At 40.2% G+C, this 14,954-nt stretch overlaps 1 protein-coding gene across 3 annotated transcripts in view; it reads left to right on the forward strand.

Annotated features, from left to right (window-relative positions):
* zbtb46 (zinc finger and BTB domain containing 46) overlaps positions 1–14,954 on the forward strand; it is a 106,636-nt gene that overhangs the window by 10,405 nt on the left and 81,277 nt on the right. For all 3 annotated transcript variants that reach the window (XM_043710445.2, XM_043710448.2, XM_043710447.2), the window contains exon 2: positions 5,197–5,311. In XM_043710445.2, coding sequence (XP_043566380.2) covers positions 5,253–5,311 — 59 coding nt within the window. In that variant the 5' untranslated portion in view covers positions 5,197–5,252. The remainder of the gene's footprint in view (positions 1–5,196; positions 5,312–14,954) is intronic.

The raw sequence follows: 14,954 nt of genomic DNA on the forward strand, positions 1-14,954 counted from the left end.
CAGGGAAAACAAACCCAGCCTATCCAGTCTCTCCTAATAACTGAGACTTTCCATCCCGGGTAACAACCTGATGAATCTCCTCTGCCTCCTCTTCAGCACTATCAACAGAACTGTGCACAGTATTCTATCTGTGGCCTTTGTAACTAGACTTCCTTGCTACTGTATTCTATTCTCTGGCTAACAAAGACAAGCATCCTTTATGCCACCTTCGCCACCCTATCTACCTGTACTGACACCTTCAGGAATCTGTGGACTTGTACACCAAGGTCTGTTTGTTCCTCAAAATTCCTGAGGGACCTACTATACACTGTGTATGCCCTTCCCTTATTAGACCTCCCAAAATGCATCACCTTGCACTTATCAGAATTAAATTCCATCGACCATTGCTCCTGCCCAGTTTACCAGCTGATCACTATGGGGGGGGGGGCAGAAGGCGGTTGAGAGGTGAATAGGAGCAGTGGGGGGGCGGGGGGAAAGTTAGCTGGGAAGGTAATACATGGATGCAGGGTTGGAGGTGAAAGTGATAGGTGGGAAGGAGGATGGACAGGTACAGCAGTTCGAGGGTGGTGCCTGGTTGGAGGGTTGGATCTGGGCTGAGGTTGGGGAGGGGAGAAGAGGAAACTGGTGAAATTGACATTGCCGTGTGGTTAGAGGGCCCCAAGTTGGAAAATGAGACGTTCTTCCTCCAGGCGTCAGGTGGCTAGCATTTGATCGTGGAGGAGGCTCAGGACTTGCTTGTCCTTGCTTGTGGGAGTTGGAGTGGTTGGCTACATGATGGTGGGGTGGTTTGGTACATGTGTCCTGGGGATGTTCCATGAGTTTGTGGCCTGTCTCCCCAATGTCGAGGAGATCACATTGAGAGTAGCGGACAGTCGATGAAGTGTTCGGATGTGCAAGAAAACCTCTGCTGGTTGTGGAAGGCTCCTTTGAGGCCTTGGACCGAGGTGAAGGGGGAGGTCTGGGTGCAGGTTTTAGACCTCTTGCAGTGGCAATGGAAAGTGCCGGGAGTGGAGGGTGGCTTAGTTGGGGGGGGGGGGGCGCGTGGACCTAACAAGGGAGTTGAGGCGGGAATGGTCTCTGCAGATTGCTAGTAGGGGTGTGGAGGGAAATATATCTCTGGTGGTGAGGTCTGACTGTAGGTGGCAGATATGGCAAAGGATGATGCACTGTATCTGGAGATTGGTGGGGTGTAATATGAGGACCAGGGGGTTTTAATCCTTGTTGTGGTTGGATGGGTGGGGTTCAAGGATGTACTGGAGGGCATCGTGGAACATGTGGGAGGGGCATTTGCGGTCCTTGAGGTCGGAGGCCTTCTGGAGTGTTCGAGTGGAATTGCTCCTCCTGGGACCAGATACAGTGGGGGCACAGGAATTGGGAGTAAGGGACAGCGTTTTACTCGAGAGGGGTAGGAGGAGATGTAGTCCAGGTAGCTGTGCAAGTCTGTGAATTTGAAGTCCATGTTGGTCGCCAGAAATGGAGATTAAGAGGTCCAGGAAAGGGAGGGAAATGTCTGAGATTGTCCAGGTGAACTTGAGGTTAGGGTGGAAGTTGTTTGTGAAGTTGATGAACTTTTCAATGTGTTTTGTTTTGGGTCAAGTGATGCTTGAGCCATGTGACTAGCTTCATTTTCTAGGATTAGGTCTAACACTGCCCATCTCTCTGAGAACTATTTATTTACTGGCATGAAAAATCTCTCCTGGATACATTTTATAAAGTCCAACCTGTGTAATCGGAGAGTCATAGAGATTTACAGCTCAGAAACAGATGCTTCAGTCCAACTCATCCATGTCAGTCATCCCATCCCCAGAAGCAGAACACCCACACAGCATCCACATTCCTTGTAACCATCTTTTTGAATGCTCGAGGATATTGATCATCAAGCCCGAAAGATTTGTCACCTTGTCCCATTTTATTTGCTGAATGTTTCTTTTTAAAGTTAACACTAATTTCTTTCAGTTTCTCATTATCTCCAGCCGCTTGGATCTCTTATTTCTGGGAGTTTTTTTAATCATCATCTATGAGGATGGATTATTTAGCTCCTCTATCTTGGCATATCTGTTTTAAATTCCCCTGTTGCGGTCTGTAATGGACCCAAATTCAACTTAGCTAATCTTTCCCTTTATAAATAACCAGAGAAGTTTTCAAATTCAAGCTAGCAAAGTTGAGGGCTGTACCTTCAGAGATTTATAATCAAATTTGAGTGTTGGTTTTCTATGCCTTATTTTTGAACTTGTGCAGTATTGTGAAAATCTTAAAAATAATAGCTCTCAATAACCATGTAAATACACCATCTTGTGCATAACCGAACAATGCAGGCCAAGCGTTCTTTGTCCACTGTCTCCTGACAAAATGTCAAGAATGGTGTTGAATAAAGTTCAAGCTTGAACATTGTTCTGGTGCTTTTCTAGGTTGTTATCTCTTTATATTTGTTTCTCAATAAGAGGAAGAGCCATTGGCAAAGTTTAAGAATGCAACTATGTCTCCTATAAATCAATGTCTTCCTATTGTGAAGGAAAGAAAGAGGATGGTGTAGCTACTTAATGAGACAATAGCAATGTCATGTCAAGAAACTACCTGAATTATAGTGGATTTCTATGAAAAGCACCTCCCTTTATTGCTGTCGCTAAGCAACTGAGTGTGATCTTTGAGAAGTTGTCATGATGGCGAATTTATTGCAATCATATATTTGCTTTATTTGGTGAAGTATTGTTAAAAATAACTGAAACATTCAACGCATAAGCCCATGTTTGAAATGGGCAGCCATTCATATTGACCCCAAAAAGGACTAGTTTCATTTTCATTCAAGCCACCTCTGTATTCTGTCCTTGGTTTTAGCTTGTCTATTGTGGAGTAATGCATTCTGATCATCTTGTCCAATCCATATTACCATGTGATTTGCATTGTGATTCCTTGTTACTGAAAAGGCCACTGCTTTTGTTTTTCTCTCTGAAGCACCGTTTTTCCCCTGATGCAAATGTTTTGGACACTTGTCACATTGCATTTTGAGGGACCTTGAATATGTGTACATTTAGTTTGGTGACTCAATAATTAGCACTGCTGCCTTACAGTGTTAGGGACTTGGGTTTGATTCCACCCTTGGGTAGGTGTGTATGGTTTGCACATCCTCCCCATCTGCATGGGTTTCCTCTGAATGCTCCGATTTCCTCCCACAAAAACATGCAGGTTAGGTGGATTGGCCGTGTTAAATTGCCCAGTAGTTTAGAAGCTTCAGAGGATTGAAGTTGACAAGTTGAGTCAAATGACCTGTTTTGAAACTGTAGGCATTCTATGGATTTATTGGCATTTTAAAATTATCCTAATTGACTGTGCAAGGCATTGAGATGTTTGACATGAAAACTATTTAGTTTCTCTGTCGTGGCTAAAATCTTTAAATGGCTGTGTTTATGCATTTTATGAACTGTTTGGGCCATTCCCCATCATTACAAAAGTTCAGAAAGACCTGTGTGGGCTATAAAGTGTAGTGGGGCCCCCTGAAATCATGAGATCTGTTTCATAAAATGTCAGTTTGTTATGAATTAAGAATGTTCAACACAGATTACTGGTGATTTTGGCTGATGTTCGTGCAGTTTTATACGTAGAAATGTGGTATGGCAATGTTGTGAAAATAGTATAGGTTTAACCTGCAGCCTTCATTATTGTTGAAAAAACATTCACACTTGTATAATCAAAAAAAAGTGAAGTTTGTGCCTTCAGGTTAACTTTCAGTAACTTGGATTTTTTGTTTCAATTCTTTCATGGAATATGGGTGTCACTGGTAAGGCCAGCATTTATCATCCATAACTAATTGCTCTTGGAAAGGTGGTGAAGAGCTGCCTTCTTGAATCATTGCAGTCCATCTGATGTGGGTACATCTATGGTGCTGTTAGCGAGGGTGTTCGAAGGTATTGGCAGTGACAGTGAAGGAGTTGGTGTTGGGGTAGTTAGTAACTTGAAAGGAAAGTTGCAGGTAGTGGTGTTCCCATGTGCTTGCTGTTCTTGGTGGTAAAGCTCACAGGTTTGGAAGTACAGTTGGAGTACTGTGATTATTGCAGTGTATCTTGTTGTTGATATACTGCAACTGCCATCTGCCTGTGGTGAAAGGAGTGAATGTTTAATGTTAATGCTGGTTAGGCGGAGTCCAGGCATATGCTTTTCGAGTAAGAGTTTTATTTATCCTCTTCCTTCATAAACTCCATTAACATTGCTTGTTCCCCTATAAACTTCACCGAAGCAAACGCACACCCAATTATCCTTTAATTATCATATTACCATAATCAGTTCCTGATTTCTGTTTGGTTTTGGATATCCCTGCCAGGCTTCACTAGATTTAAATGGTGCACACTTGTACAGTGAAGTCCTGCAATTTGTGGACCTGGGATGATTGATCTGCAATAAAGACAACCCACCAGCATTTGTGGGCATGGCCTGATCCAAACAATGAATAGTTTTTCCTCAATACAAGAAGACTTCAGTTGTATGCAGACTCTTTTATTCAGCACTCCCTTTGAAATGATTAACCTTGTGCTAGTGAACTTGAACATAGAAATATCCAAGATCTTTTGCAATTGTTTGTATGCAGAGTATAATTACAGCATGAGTAAATTTTTCAATATTTTGACAGTGTTCAGCAATAAAAAGTATTACTCATTTTTTTAGGTGCTGTTTTCAATGCTTTGCCTTCTGTTAATTATCTGTTCTTGCTGCTGTTTTTTTTTCAGGGACTGATTTTTATCGTTTATACTTTGCATTAGGAGTAAAACAACTGATAGCTATGTCAAACTGAAATACAGGTCATTCTGTTATAAAGCGTGTTTTAATAATGAGAATTTGCTATAACATTGACGAATTGGGAACATTGTTTCTAAAGCGCGAACTTTTAAAATGTGTGTTGGCTATAACATGATTACGTAGGCAAAACTTTCAATCACTGTTTGTAAAATGCAATTTTTCTATACTATGGTGTCAGACAAGAATGCAACCATTGCTTTATAGAAAAACTACCTGTAGAAACAAAGGAGAAGATGGTCACATTTATCGGCATTGTTATTAAAATGTTTCATGTTCAACTTTGGCCTTAACTGAAACCTGTAGCTTATTGAGCTTTATTTGTTACTTTGTGCCTGGCTGCTAATTGACATTGCAGCATTGGTGCTATTGTGCAAAAATGACATTTGCTGATTATACATTTCACTTCAGGTGGGAGTTCTCTTCATTTTAAAGCGCTAGGAGGTTGTGAGCAATCCTGAGAGACAATGGGGAGAAACTGGCACTACGTTGATGAAGGAGAGGGACAGCGAGACAAAGAAAGACAGTAAGTAAAAATAAGTTAAAGTATAATAAGGAAGTTGTGATGTTATTTAAACCAAGTGGCTTTTTTTTTTGAATGGAGGTAATGTAGTAAAACCAGGAAAGGTCGGATCATAATTAAAGTAGATTTGCTACTTTCAAACATTATTCTCTGTTAATTCATGTATACTGAAATGGCTCTGATATCTATTTCTTAAATGTGCAATCATGTACTCCAGAGGATCACAATGCATTAAAGTAAAAACCAGCCATTACATTTATCTTGTTGGAAGTGATCAGCTAGTTGGCAGAATAGATATTGCAGCTTGCACTGCTGTTTGCTGAAAGTGGAATAGCACTTTATTGGAATAGATGCATGGTACACTTGGGAGCTACTAAGCTGGTGCTTTGCCACGCAAAGAATTTCTGTGAGAATATTGTTGAGATGGAGGCTACCAATATGAAACTTAATAAACCACTATGTTCTTATGGATTATTTATGCAGAATAGCCTTATACTTCTGTTGAACTTGGTTCTAGATTGGTTGATTAGATGCATTCTATCTGGAATTATCCAGTACTAAAAGCAGAAAGTGCCAAATTGTAAGTGAACTCCAAAGTAACTTGCCACAACTAAATGGTCAACGCACATTTCAACACAGAATACTCCTCTTCCTTGACTTGACCATATGGATTCGTTTTGTTTCTCTTGAGAAGGTGTACATCAATATGATGTAGAGAAATCAGTGTTACACACTTTTATTTTCTCTTTTCCTCAATCTTCTTGATGTCAAGGCTCTGCTTCCTCCTTCTGGATAGAGAAATGTTTTCAGAAATAATTTGTTGATGTGACTGTTAAGGTGTGCAACTTGGCATTGAGTATTTGACTCTGAAATGCGTGAGAACAATCCTATCCTGTCCTTACACATGTACTTTCCAACAGTGGTAGTCAGGAATTCCTGGACAATAACTAAAAGTGGAAGAACTGAACTTGTTTCCTTTCCTTCCTTGTAGTTTGGCCATTTGCAGGTCAACTGTCACAGCCTTACTGCTAAACTGTGACAGAATAGCTCCAATTGTAGATTGGACTGAATTCGAGCATTTCTCTGAATTGTGAAGCTTGTTGACACTGATGCTTGCTTTAATTAAAACTTTACAGTCTGCCTTAGATTTTACAAAAAGGCTTATCATCTTCATTAGTTGTGAGAAAATCAAAAAATATGTTGTTTCACTATTCAGTTTTCCATTGTTACTTGTGTTTGAGCCATGTATATGAGATAACTGGACATTGTCTGTCATCCCATGTTTTTAGTTTACTGCTTCAAATATGCACACTTGAGGTCCTGTTTCATTGGGTATTCTGTCTTTCTTTTCAAATTGTCCCAGTAACATTCGGAATCAAAGTGCTGTCTATGTCAAATCCTGTGCCCAATGTCCAATCCCCATGTGGTCTTTGGTCAATCATGTCAAAATGTAACAGTGGAGGCTAGAGACTAATAAGTGTACATCTTGTAATGTTCATTGATTAAGTTACTATTTAAGGAATGCTATTCTTTGCAGATGTTTTCCACTTAAAGGGGAGGAGAGAGGGAGATTTGACGTGGCAAATTTGAAAAGTTGACGTTGGGCTTGTTGCCAGACCTGCATGTTGACTGTTAGCAGCCCTCTTAAGATCGGTATAACAGCAGTTGAGCAGACTTGGTTTGCAGAAAGCCATTGATGTATTTTTAAACAAGTAACCTTGAATAATCCAAAGATGTGCAGGTCAGGTGAATTGGCCATGCTAAATTGCCTGTAGTGTTGAACGCATGAGTCAGAGGAAAATGGGACTGGGTGGGTTACTCTTTGGAGGGTCGGTGTGGACTTGTTGGGCTGAAGGGCCTGTTTCCACACTGTAGGGAATCGAATCTAATCTAATCTATATTAGGAAGTCCATTTACATTTGGATTGGCCAGAAAACATTAAAAACGTTGTATTCAAGGGTTAGGTATGGTTGGCTTCCTGAGGAAGGGCCTGTGCCCGAAACGTCGAATCTCCTGTTCCCTGGATGCTGCCTGACCTGCTGTGCTGTTCCAGCAATAAAGTTTCAACTTAGGTATGGTTTTGCATAGTTTTGGTTAATCTTTCTCCAAGGCCCCTTAGAATTCTGTTGCTACTCAACATCAATACCAGTGATGAACCACAACAACTCTTTAGGCCAGGCAATATAAGTTGTTTCGTTTTTAGCGTTTTTAAAATTAGATTTTAGGGACTTTGTAAAAACTACATGAATCTTCTCCGTAACTGATAAACTGCATCCTCTACTAAAACTCTGCCATATGTATGGCTTAGCCATATTACGGTACATTGCAGTAATGGTTGTTAATCAACACTGAGCTGTCAGCAGACTTTTCACCTGATCAGTGAAGAACTGTGTCAGATGCTGGTTAATACCTGGTTCTGTCAGTTTGTGATCTGAAAATGTATGGGATAATCTGATATGCTGAGTCTTTAAAGTCTTATTGATTTTACCTTTACCTACACAATGCACAAGATGGGAATGTGTGCAGTTTGTGAAATTGGAGTGATTGGATGTTAGAAAATTGGATTGAGAACACTGCGGGTAGGCACTGGTGCATAAGGCATTAATTGCTTTATAGTTTGTCTGCAGAAAACTGGAAAAAATAAAACCAGGGTGAAACAAATTAATTCTAACAGTTCCTGCGGAATAGGAATTGGGAACTCACCGTTATCCTGCTACATATTTCTGTCATGACATTTTTAATGAGTGTTGATTCTGATCATATTTGGAATACAGTTCAGTGCTGCACTTCAGAAGTATTTTGTTGGCTTTAAAGTACTTTGGGAATCCCCTTGGATCAGGAAGCATATTATCTAAATACATGTTCCTTTTTTAACTTAAAGGTAAACTGTTTACGGCGGCTGATTACTTTTCCAAAAAAATGTGAGGTGATTGACTTGGGAAGTAGTAACAGGAATACAGTGTACTGGGTTTATGGTAAATTCTTGGTAGTGTGGATGAGCAGAGAGATCTGTGTCCATGTGCATAGAGCCCAAGTTGTTAAGGCATACGGTATGTCTGCTTTTATTGGTAGAGGGATTGAGTTTTGGAGTCATTGGGCCATGTTGCAGCTGTACAAAACTCTGGTGCGGCTACACTTGGAGTATTGCATACAGTTCTGGTTGCTGCATTATCGGAAGGATGTGGAAACATTGGAAAGGGTGCAGAGGAGATTTACCAGGATGTCGCTGAGTATGGAGGGAAGGCCTTATGAGGAAAGGCTGAGGGACTTGAGGCTGTTTTCGTTAGAGAGAAGGAGGTTGAAATGTGCCTTAATAGAGACATACAAGATGATCAGAGGATTAGGTAGGGTGGACAGAGAGCCTTTTTCTTTGGATGGTGATGGCTAGTACAAGGGAACATAGATTTAAATTGAGGGGTGATAGATTTCGAACACATGTCATAGGTAGGTTCTTTACTCAGAGTAGTAAGGGCATGGAATGCCCTACTGCAACAGTAGTAGACTTGCCAACTTTAAAGGCATTTCACTGGTCATTGGAATGATAATCGAATAGTGTAGGTTAGGTGGGCTTCAGATTGGTTTTACAGGTTGGTGCAAAATCGAGGGCTGAAGGGCCTGTAGTGCGCTGTTATGTTGTATGTTCTATGAAAGAACTTTGCCTTCATTTAATGCTTTCGTGGCCTTGGGATGTTGGAAGGATGTCTGAAAGTACCTTGGAGCCGGTGATGTTTTTGATGTGTTGCTACTTTTGTGTCACAGGAATAATGAATGACTATTGGAAATGTCCGCAACATTGCCAGCTGTATTGTTAGTGACAAACACCGACCCTCCAAAGCGTAACCCGTCCACACCCATTCCCCAACCTATTATCCTATATTTAACCCTGACTAATGTACCAAACTTACACATCCCTGAACACTGTGGGCAACTTAGCACGGCCAGTTCACCTAACCTGCAAATCTTTGGATTGTGGGAGGAAAATGGAGCACCCAGAAGAAACCCATGCAAACAAGGGGGAGTATGTGCAAACTCCATAGAGACAGTCGCCCAAAGCTGGAATCAAACCTAGGTCCCTGGCGCTGTGAGGCAACAGTGCTCACCACTGAGCCACTATGCTGCCTGCAAAGGGACCTGGGGATACTTATGTGCGCTAATGGAATGATGGCCCTTATTTCAAGGGAGTTGGTGCACAAGTGTAGGGAAATCTTAGTGCAACTGAACAAGGTGCTGGAGAGACAACATCTGGAATACTGTGAGCAGTTTCGATCCCCTTTATTAAGGAAAGATATTATTTCATTGGAGACAGATCAGCAAAAGTTCACTAGGATGTCTCTTACGGAGGGATTCTCTCTTGAGCAAAAGCTAAACTACTTAGCGAGTTTTGAGAAGATTTGTAGCTCAGGTTGAGGTTCTGGATGTAGGTTTGCTCACTGAGCTGGAAGGTTCACCTCCAGACGCTTCGCCACCCACCAGGCAAAATAGTGGGCTCAAAGATCATGGCTACAGGAAGTATCTGTATACAGTATTTTAGTCTCTTAATGCATAAACTAATCAAATGTTTGACTAAGTACATGTTACTGAACCTGTGTGACAGCCATTGGAAGGATGTGTCTCATATGTGCATGCTTTTTGTGTATAATAAAGCTTAATCGGGCAACTAAATTAATCAATGCAATCCATTCTGTAATGATGTAATCTCAAATGCATTCACCTTATCAGCAGTACAAGTCTAGGCCATAAGGTGACATTCTGCCTGCCCAGAGGTGTCCGAACATGTCTGAATAGTTTGGTTTAAAACAAAAAAATCAAGGTGAGTTGAAAGTGACTTACCTTGATATCAAGGTGATGTTTGACCAATTGTGGCATTAAGAAGCTTGAACAAAAGTAGCCAAGGGGAATCTGAGGGGTGTATCTCCACTGGTTGGAGTTATATCCAACACAAGGAAAGGTGATTTGGTTATTGAATGTCAGTTATCTCATTTCAGGGTATCTCTGTAGGAGTTCCTCAAGATAGATCGATGATTATCAGCTTTTCAGAAAGATTGTTACACACCTCTAAAGCAGGTGGCATTTGAACCTAGACCATGACTCAGAGGTAAAGTTCCTCTTGTAGATGTTTTCTAATTTACTTGCCTAGTGATGCTATTATCCACATCTGGAACTGGTGAGACTTGAACTTGGTTCTTCTGGCTCAGAGGAAGTGATAATAGCACTGCAACACAAGTCTTCTGAGTTCCTCAAGGTAAACTAGGCCCAATCGTCCTCAGCTATCAATGAGCTTCCCCTGATCATAAGTTCGGATATCGGAATGTTCCGTTGATGTTCACCATTGGTGACTGTTTCAGTATCCGAGGAGTCAGTGTCCAAATGCAGCAAGACCTTGAGTTCGGATGTGTCGGTGGCACGATGTTCTCAAGCAGTTATTCCATCTAGCACGAATGTTGTGTTGCAGCAATGTATACTGTCTACAAGAAGCATTGCAGAAATTCACCAAGACCCCTTAGGTAGTACTTTCCAAACTTACAGCTACTGCCATCCAGAAGGAGAATGGCAGCAGATATTTGGGAACACGACCACGTGCAAGTTATGTTCCAATGCACTGTCCATCCTGTTGGAAAAATATCATTGTTCTTTTGGTGTCAATGGATGAAAATCCTGGAACTGCTTCATAAGGGCATTGTGGGTCTGCTTAAATCATATGGACTGCAGTCCTGATGAAGGGCTTTTGCCTAAAACATCGATATTTCCGCTCCTCAGATGCTGCCTGACCTTCTGTGCTTTTCCAGCATCACTTTCCTCTTAACTCCCAAGCAATCAGCTTACCACTGCTTTATCAACTGAAACAAGGCATGGGTAATAAATGCTCGCCCAACCAGCAACACTCACAACTGATGAATAATTTTATAAAGAAAAATATCAACTTGGATCATTTTTAAGGATTGTTTGGAATTATAGACTGGAAAAAGTGAAGGTATGCAACTGTTTGCACACTTCATTAATTGAAAATCCCTTTAACATTTGGCTTCGGAGAAAATGAGGTCATTAGTTTATTGTATGCTGTGATCTAGGTGCTGTTAAAATGAAATTACTCTGGACAAAAGTTAATTAAAGCTTTTAGGGAGATGAGAGATGTGTTAATGGCCTTTACTTGATGGAAAACCAGGCCTCTGTTCCACTGGTTGCTTGCAGTCTTGAGTCTGTGGAAACAGAGAAACTGTCAAAGTTGGCACAAAAAGAAGCCTCAAGAGTTGCAGGTGTCTCTCCTTCTCTCAGTGGATGTTTCTTGGAAACTGAGATTTTACGATTACCAGTATTTTTAACTATGTTAATGCTGGTGAACTAAACTGTGGCCACTTTACGAAGCCTCTGACCCAACTTTATCTCAGTCCAAACTGACTAACTATCATCAATATATGGTGGTCAACAATTTTCATTTTGTAAACAAGATGGTCCTTGGATTGTAAGGGTTCATCAAGTTCTGTCCTTTGTTGGCTAAGTGTCTGAAACAGAGGTGTTTTTGCTCCTTTTTAAAGCAAGTATTAATTTGCAGAGCTGATCTTTTTTGAGGTGTTTTGCGAACAGGAGATATCATTGTAATTACAGAAAATAGATTAGTGTGAGCTAGAGTTTACCACTCATAAATAGTCAGTTTTGTTTTATAGTTTTATTTTGGGTTATTTAAGAAGCCTGGTCTAAGTCTTGCTATCTGGTGGATTTGGGGAGCTTCATTACCAGTCCATTCCTCATGCCACAGTTGAAACAGCTCTGTGTCTGAAAATAAGCGAAAAGTTGCACAACGTTTACATTAATTGAAATTTAAAATTGTTTTTATGCCCTTTGAAAAGCTGGGAAATGGCACAATTATTTATTGAGGGTCAGTTATCTGTCGTCGGCATCAAATTGTAGGCCTGTAACAATATTGGTTAGTTCAAGATTGTGAGATAATACCCATGCCAGCAACTCTGAGAAGCAAAGAGTTACTTTATTGTCTGTAGTTAGAGATATTCAGACTTGGCTGAAATAAATTAAAAACAAACGCAAGATCAGTGCTTTATTTATGATGTTATTTCAGAGCTTCATATCATAAATTTGAATTTGCTTTTATTGGCAGATTATTATGACTGAGAGAAGATAGCAGTTATGTAGCGTTAGTATGTACAACTTGTTCGGCTAAAATTGTGTAGTAAAGTTGAACTTAGTTGCTGTCATAATATCAGGTGTGACCCATGCTTACTTTATGAAGTCTGATCTGGAAAAAGCTGAGTAGTCTGGCATTTGAGTAGCCCAAATAAAGAGGATTCATGGTCAGGATAATTTCAATGCAATGAATAGATGCTGATTTTAGAAGTAGAATGAAGTGATTTTCTTTTGATGCTTTAGGATTGTATTATTTATGTATTGTAGGGGACACAAAATAAATACTTTAAAATCTAACTTACTAAGTTAAGCTATGTCTGTCTCAAATCTCTAATGATCCTTATATGAAAAGGAAATCTGAGATTTTGTTGAGAAAATCATGAGTTTAATGTTACTGCTAATGAATTATCCAGCAATTTATGGCAAGGAAACAACGCGTTGTGAATTGCTTTAAGATTTTGTGCTGTCATTTGTCCTTGGCAAAACACAGCTCACCCGTACATACCCCATGCGTTATGAAGCTAATGCATTTTCACTAATGGCCAATTAAATGTTTAGTCAAAAGTTGGTCTCTACTAAACCCCAGTATCTTGTTAATGAACTAACAAACACTTTTGTCAATATCCCCAGTTTAAATATTTTTCTTACCATTATGTGCTTTTCTGATGCATCCCATTTTTAATCATTAAAGTTGAGCTTCAGTTGGTACACCAAGCACTGCTTAATTCTTGGTTGAATTTAACGTCTATTAAAAATTGAAGGTATTAAAATACAAGCACAGGAATTGGAACAGAAGTAGGTCACTGGGCCCTTCAAAGTGGCTTTACCATTCAGTGATATTTAGCTAATCTGATATCGACATTGACTACTTAGCACTTAGTCAAGCATCTGTGTATCTTTACCTTGAAAGAAAACTCAGACATTGTCACCACTTTATGAGGAAGAGTTCCAAAGATTCAAAATCCTCAAAGCCCCCTTATTTTTAAATACTGATCCCAGTGCTAGATTTTTCTTTGAGGAAACATCTTCCCACATCCAGTCTATGAAGACCTTTCAGGATCCAGTATATTTCAGTCAAGTCACTACTAAGTTCTTTTTTGTGAGGATCTTGCACACTTGATGCAACTGCAACATACCAACTTCAGTGAACAAGGAACCAAGTTTATTAAATACAGTACAGTACAAGCTTTTGGAGAAACCCTGAACACTCCTCACCATACTTGCAAGGCATGTCTAGGGAAGCTCTCTCTGAACAAAGGAAAAAGTCCTTCCTTTATACAAAATCTTTACGTCACAGTTAGTAATGCTGACAAGGCTACCCCCAGTCACTCCCTCATTGTCATATGCCATCAATACAATGCAATGACCACCTTACCTTCAGAAACAATGTAATGCAAATCACCTCTTAATGGTAAAATCTGGTGTGAATTTTTTTTAAGTCCAGGGAGTAGTCAGAATTCCAACTATAATGTTCTTATTGATTTCTGAATAGATGATGATGACAGTGTAAATCATCACTGAATGGCAAGGGGTGGGAATGTAAACCTCCGACATTCCACCGATAAGACAAAAACAAAGACACACCACCCTACCCTCAGGACTTTCAATTTCTAGCAAGTCAGCAGAGCAAATTAACTCTTTAATATCCCATCACCTCTTCCTTTTTGAAACTCCAGTTGGTAGAAGTGTCGTCTGTCTGAGCTTTGTAAGAAATCCACACAGTGCAGGTATTAGTAGGTAGACCTTCTCTGAATTATTTTCAGCAAGTTTGTCATTTCTTAAATAAGGTGGCCAGTATTGTACATAGTACTGTAGATATGGTATAATCAATACCCTGTATAACTGAAGCATGACCTCTCTACTTTGGCGTTCACTTTGGTGAGTCAGTGTTCTACTGAGTTCACTTCAAACCTGAGAGAGAGCCTCTGTCATGTGTTGGTGAGAGAGTGCCTGTGTGCATGCATGTGTGACTTTGAGGGGTAAGAAGGAACAGGTTGTAATTATCTTCAAAATTATAACGGGATAAATGCCTTCTTCCTGGTTCCTCTGTGAGGACATCACTCCCTACTTGGGAAGATGCTATAGATGCTGAAAGGGGTGGTTTTACTGAGTTCATCTTATCTGGAAAGATTCTCGTACAGCTTGCATTTTGAATGGCTCCGGCATGTATGTTTCTCAGAAAATACCCCAAAACCTCCGATAAACCATTGATCCAGGCTGTTTATAGGCACCTGATTTTTTTTCCCCATTGTATATGGAGATTAAAATCCTCAATGAACACTATATCTTTTGGGCAAGCTCCAATTATTTCTTCTTTGTAACCCATCCTACAGTGTGCTTCTCCCATAATTGATGACTTGTCTTTCGCATTTTCTATCTCTACCTCAATCACTTCATACATCTTGGAGTCCTGAATTTAGGCCACCTCTCTCTTTTGTGCTTGTACCATCAGTAATTGAATAAAACCATTTTTCCATGTTTTTGTATCTCATGTACTAAGATGTTTCAA

This window comes from Chiloscyllium plagiosum, unplaced genomic scaffold, assembly GCF_037043375.1.
Source record: "Chiloscyllium plagiosum isolate Xiang-an unplaced genomic scaffold, Cpla_swu_hap1 HiC_scaffold_15, whole genome shotgun sequence".
Classification (NCBI taxonomy): Eukaryota; Metazoa; Chordata; class Chondrichthyes; order Orectolobiformes; family Hemiscylliidae; genus Chiloscyllium; species Chiloscyllium plagiosum.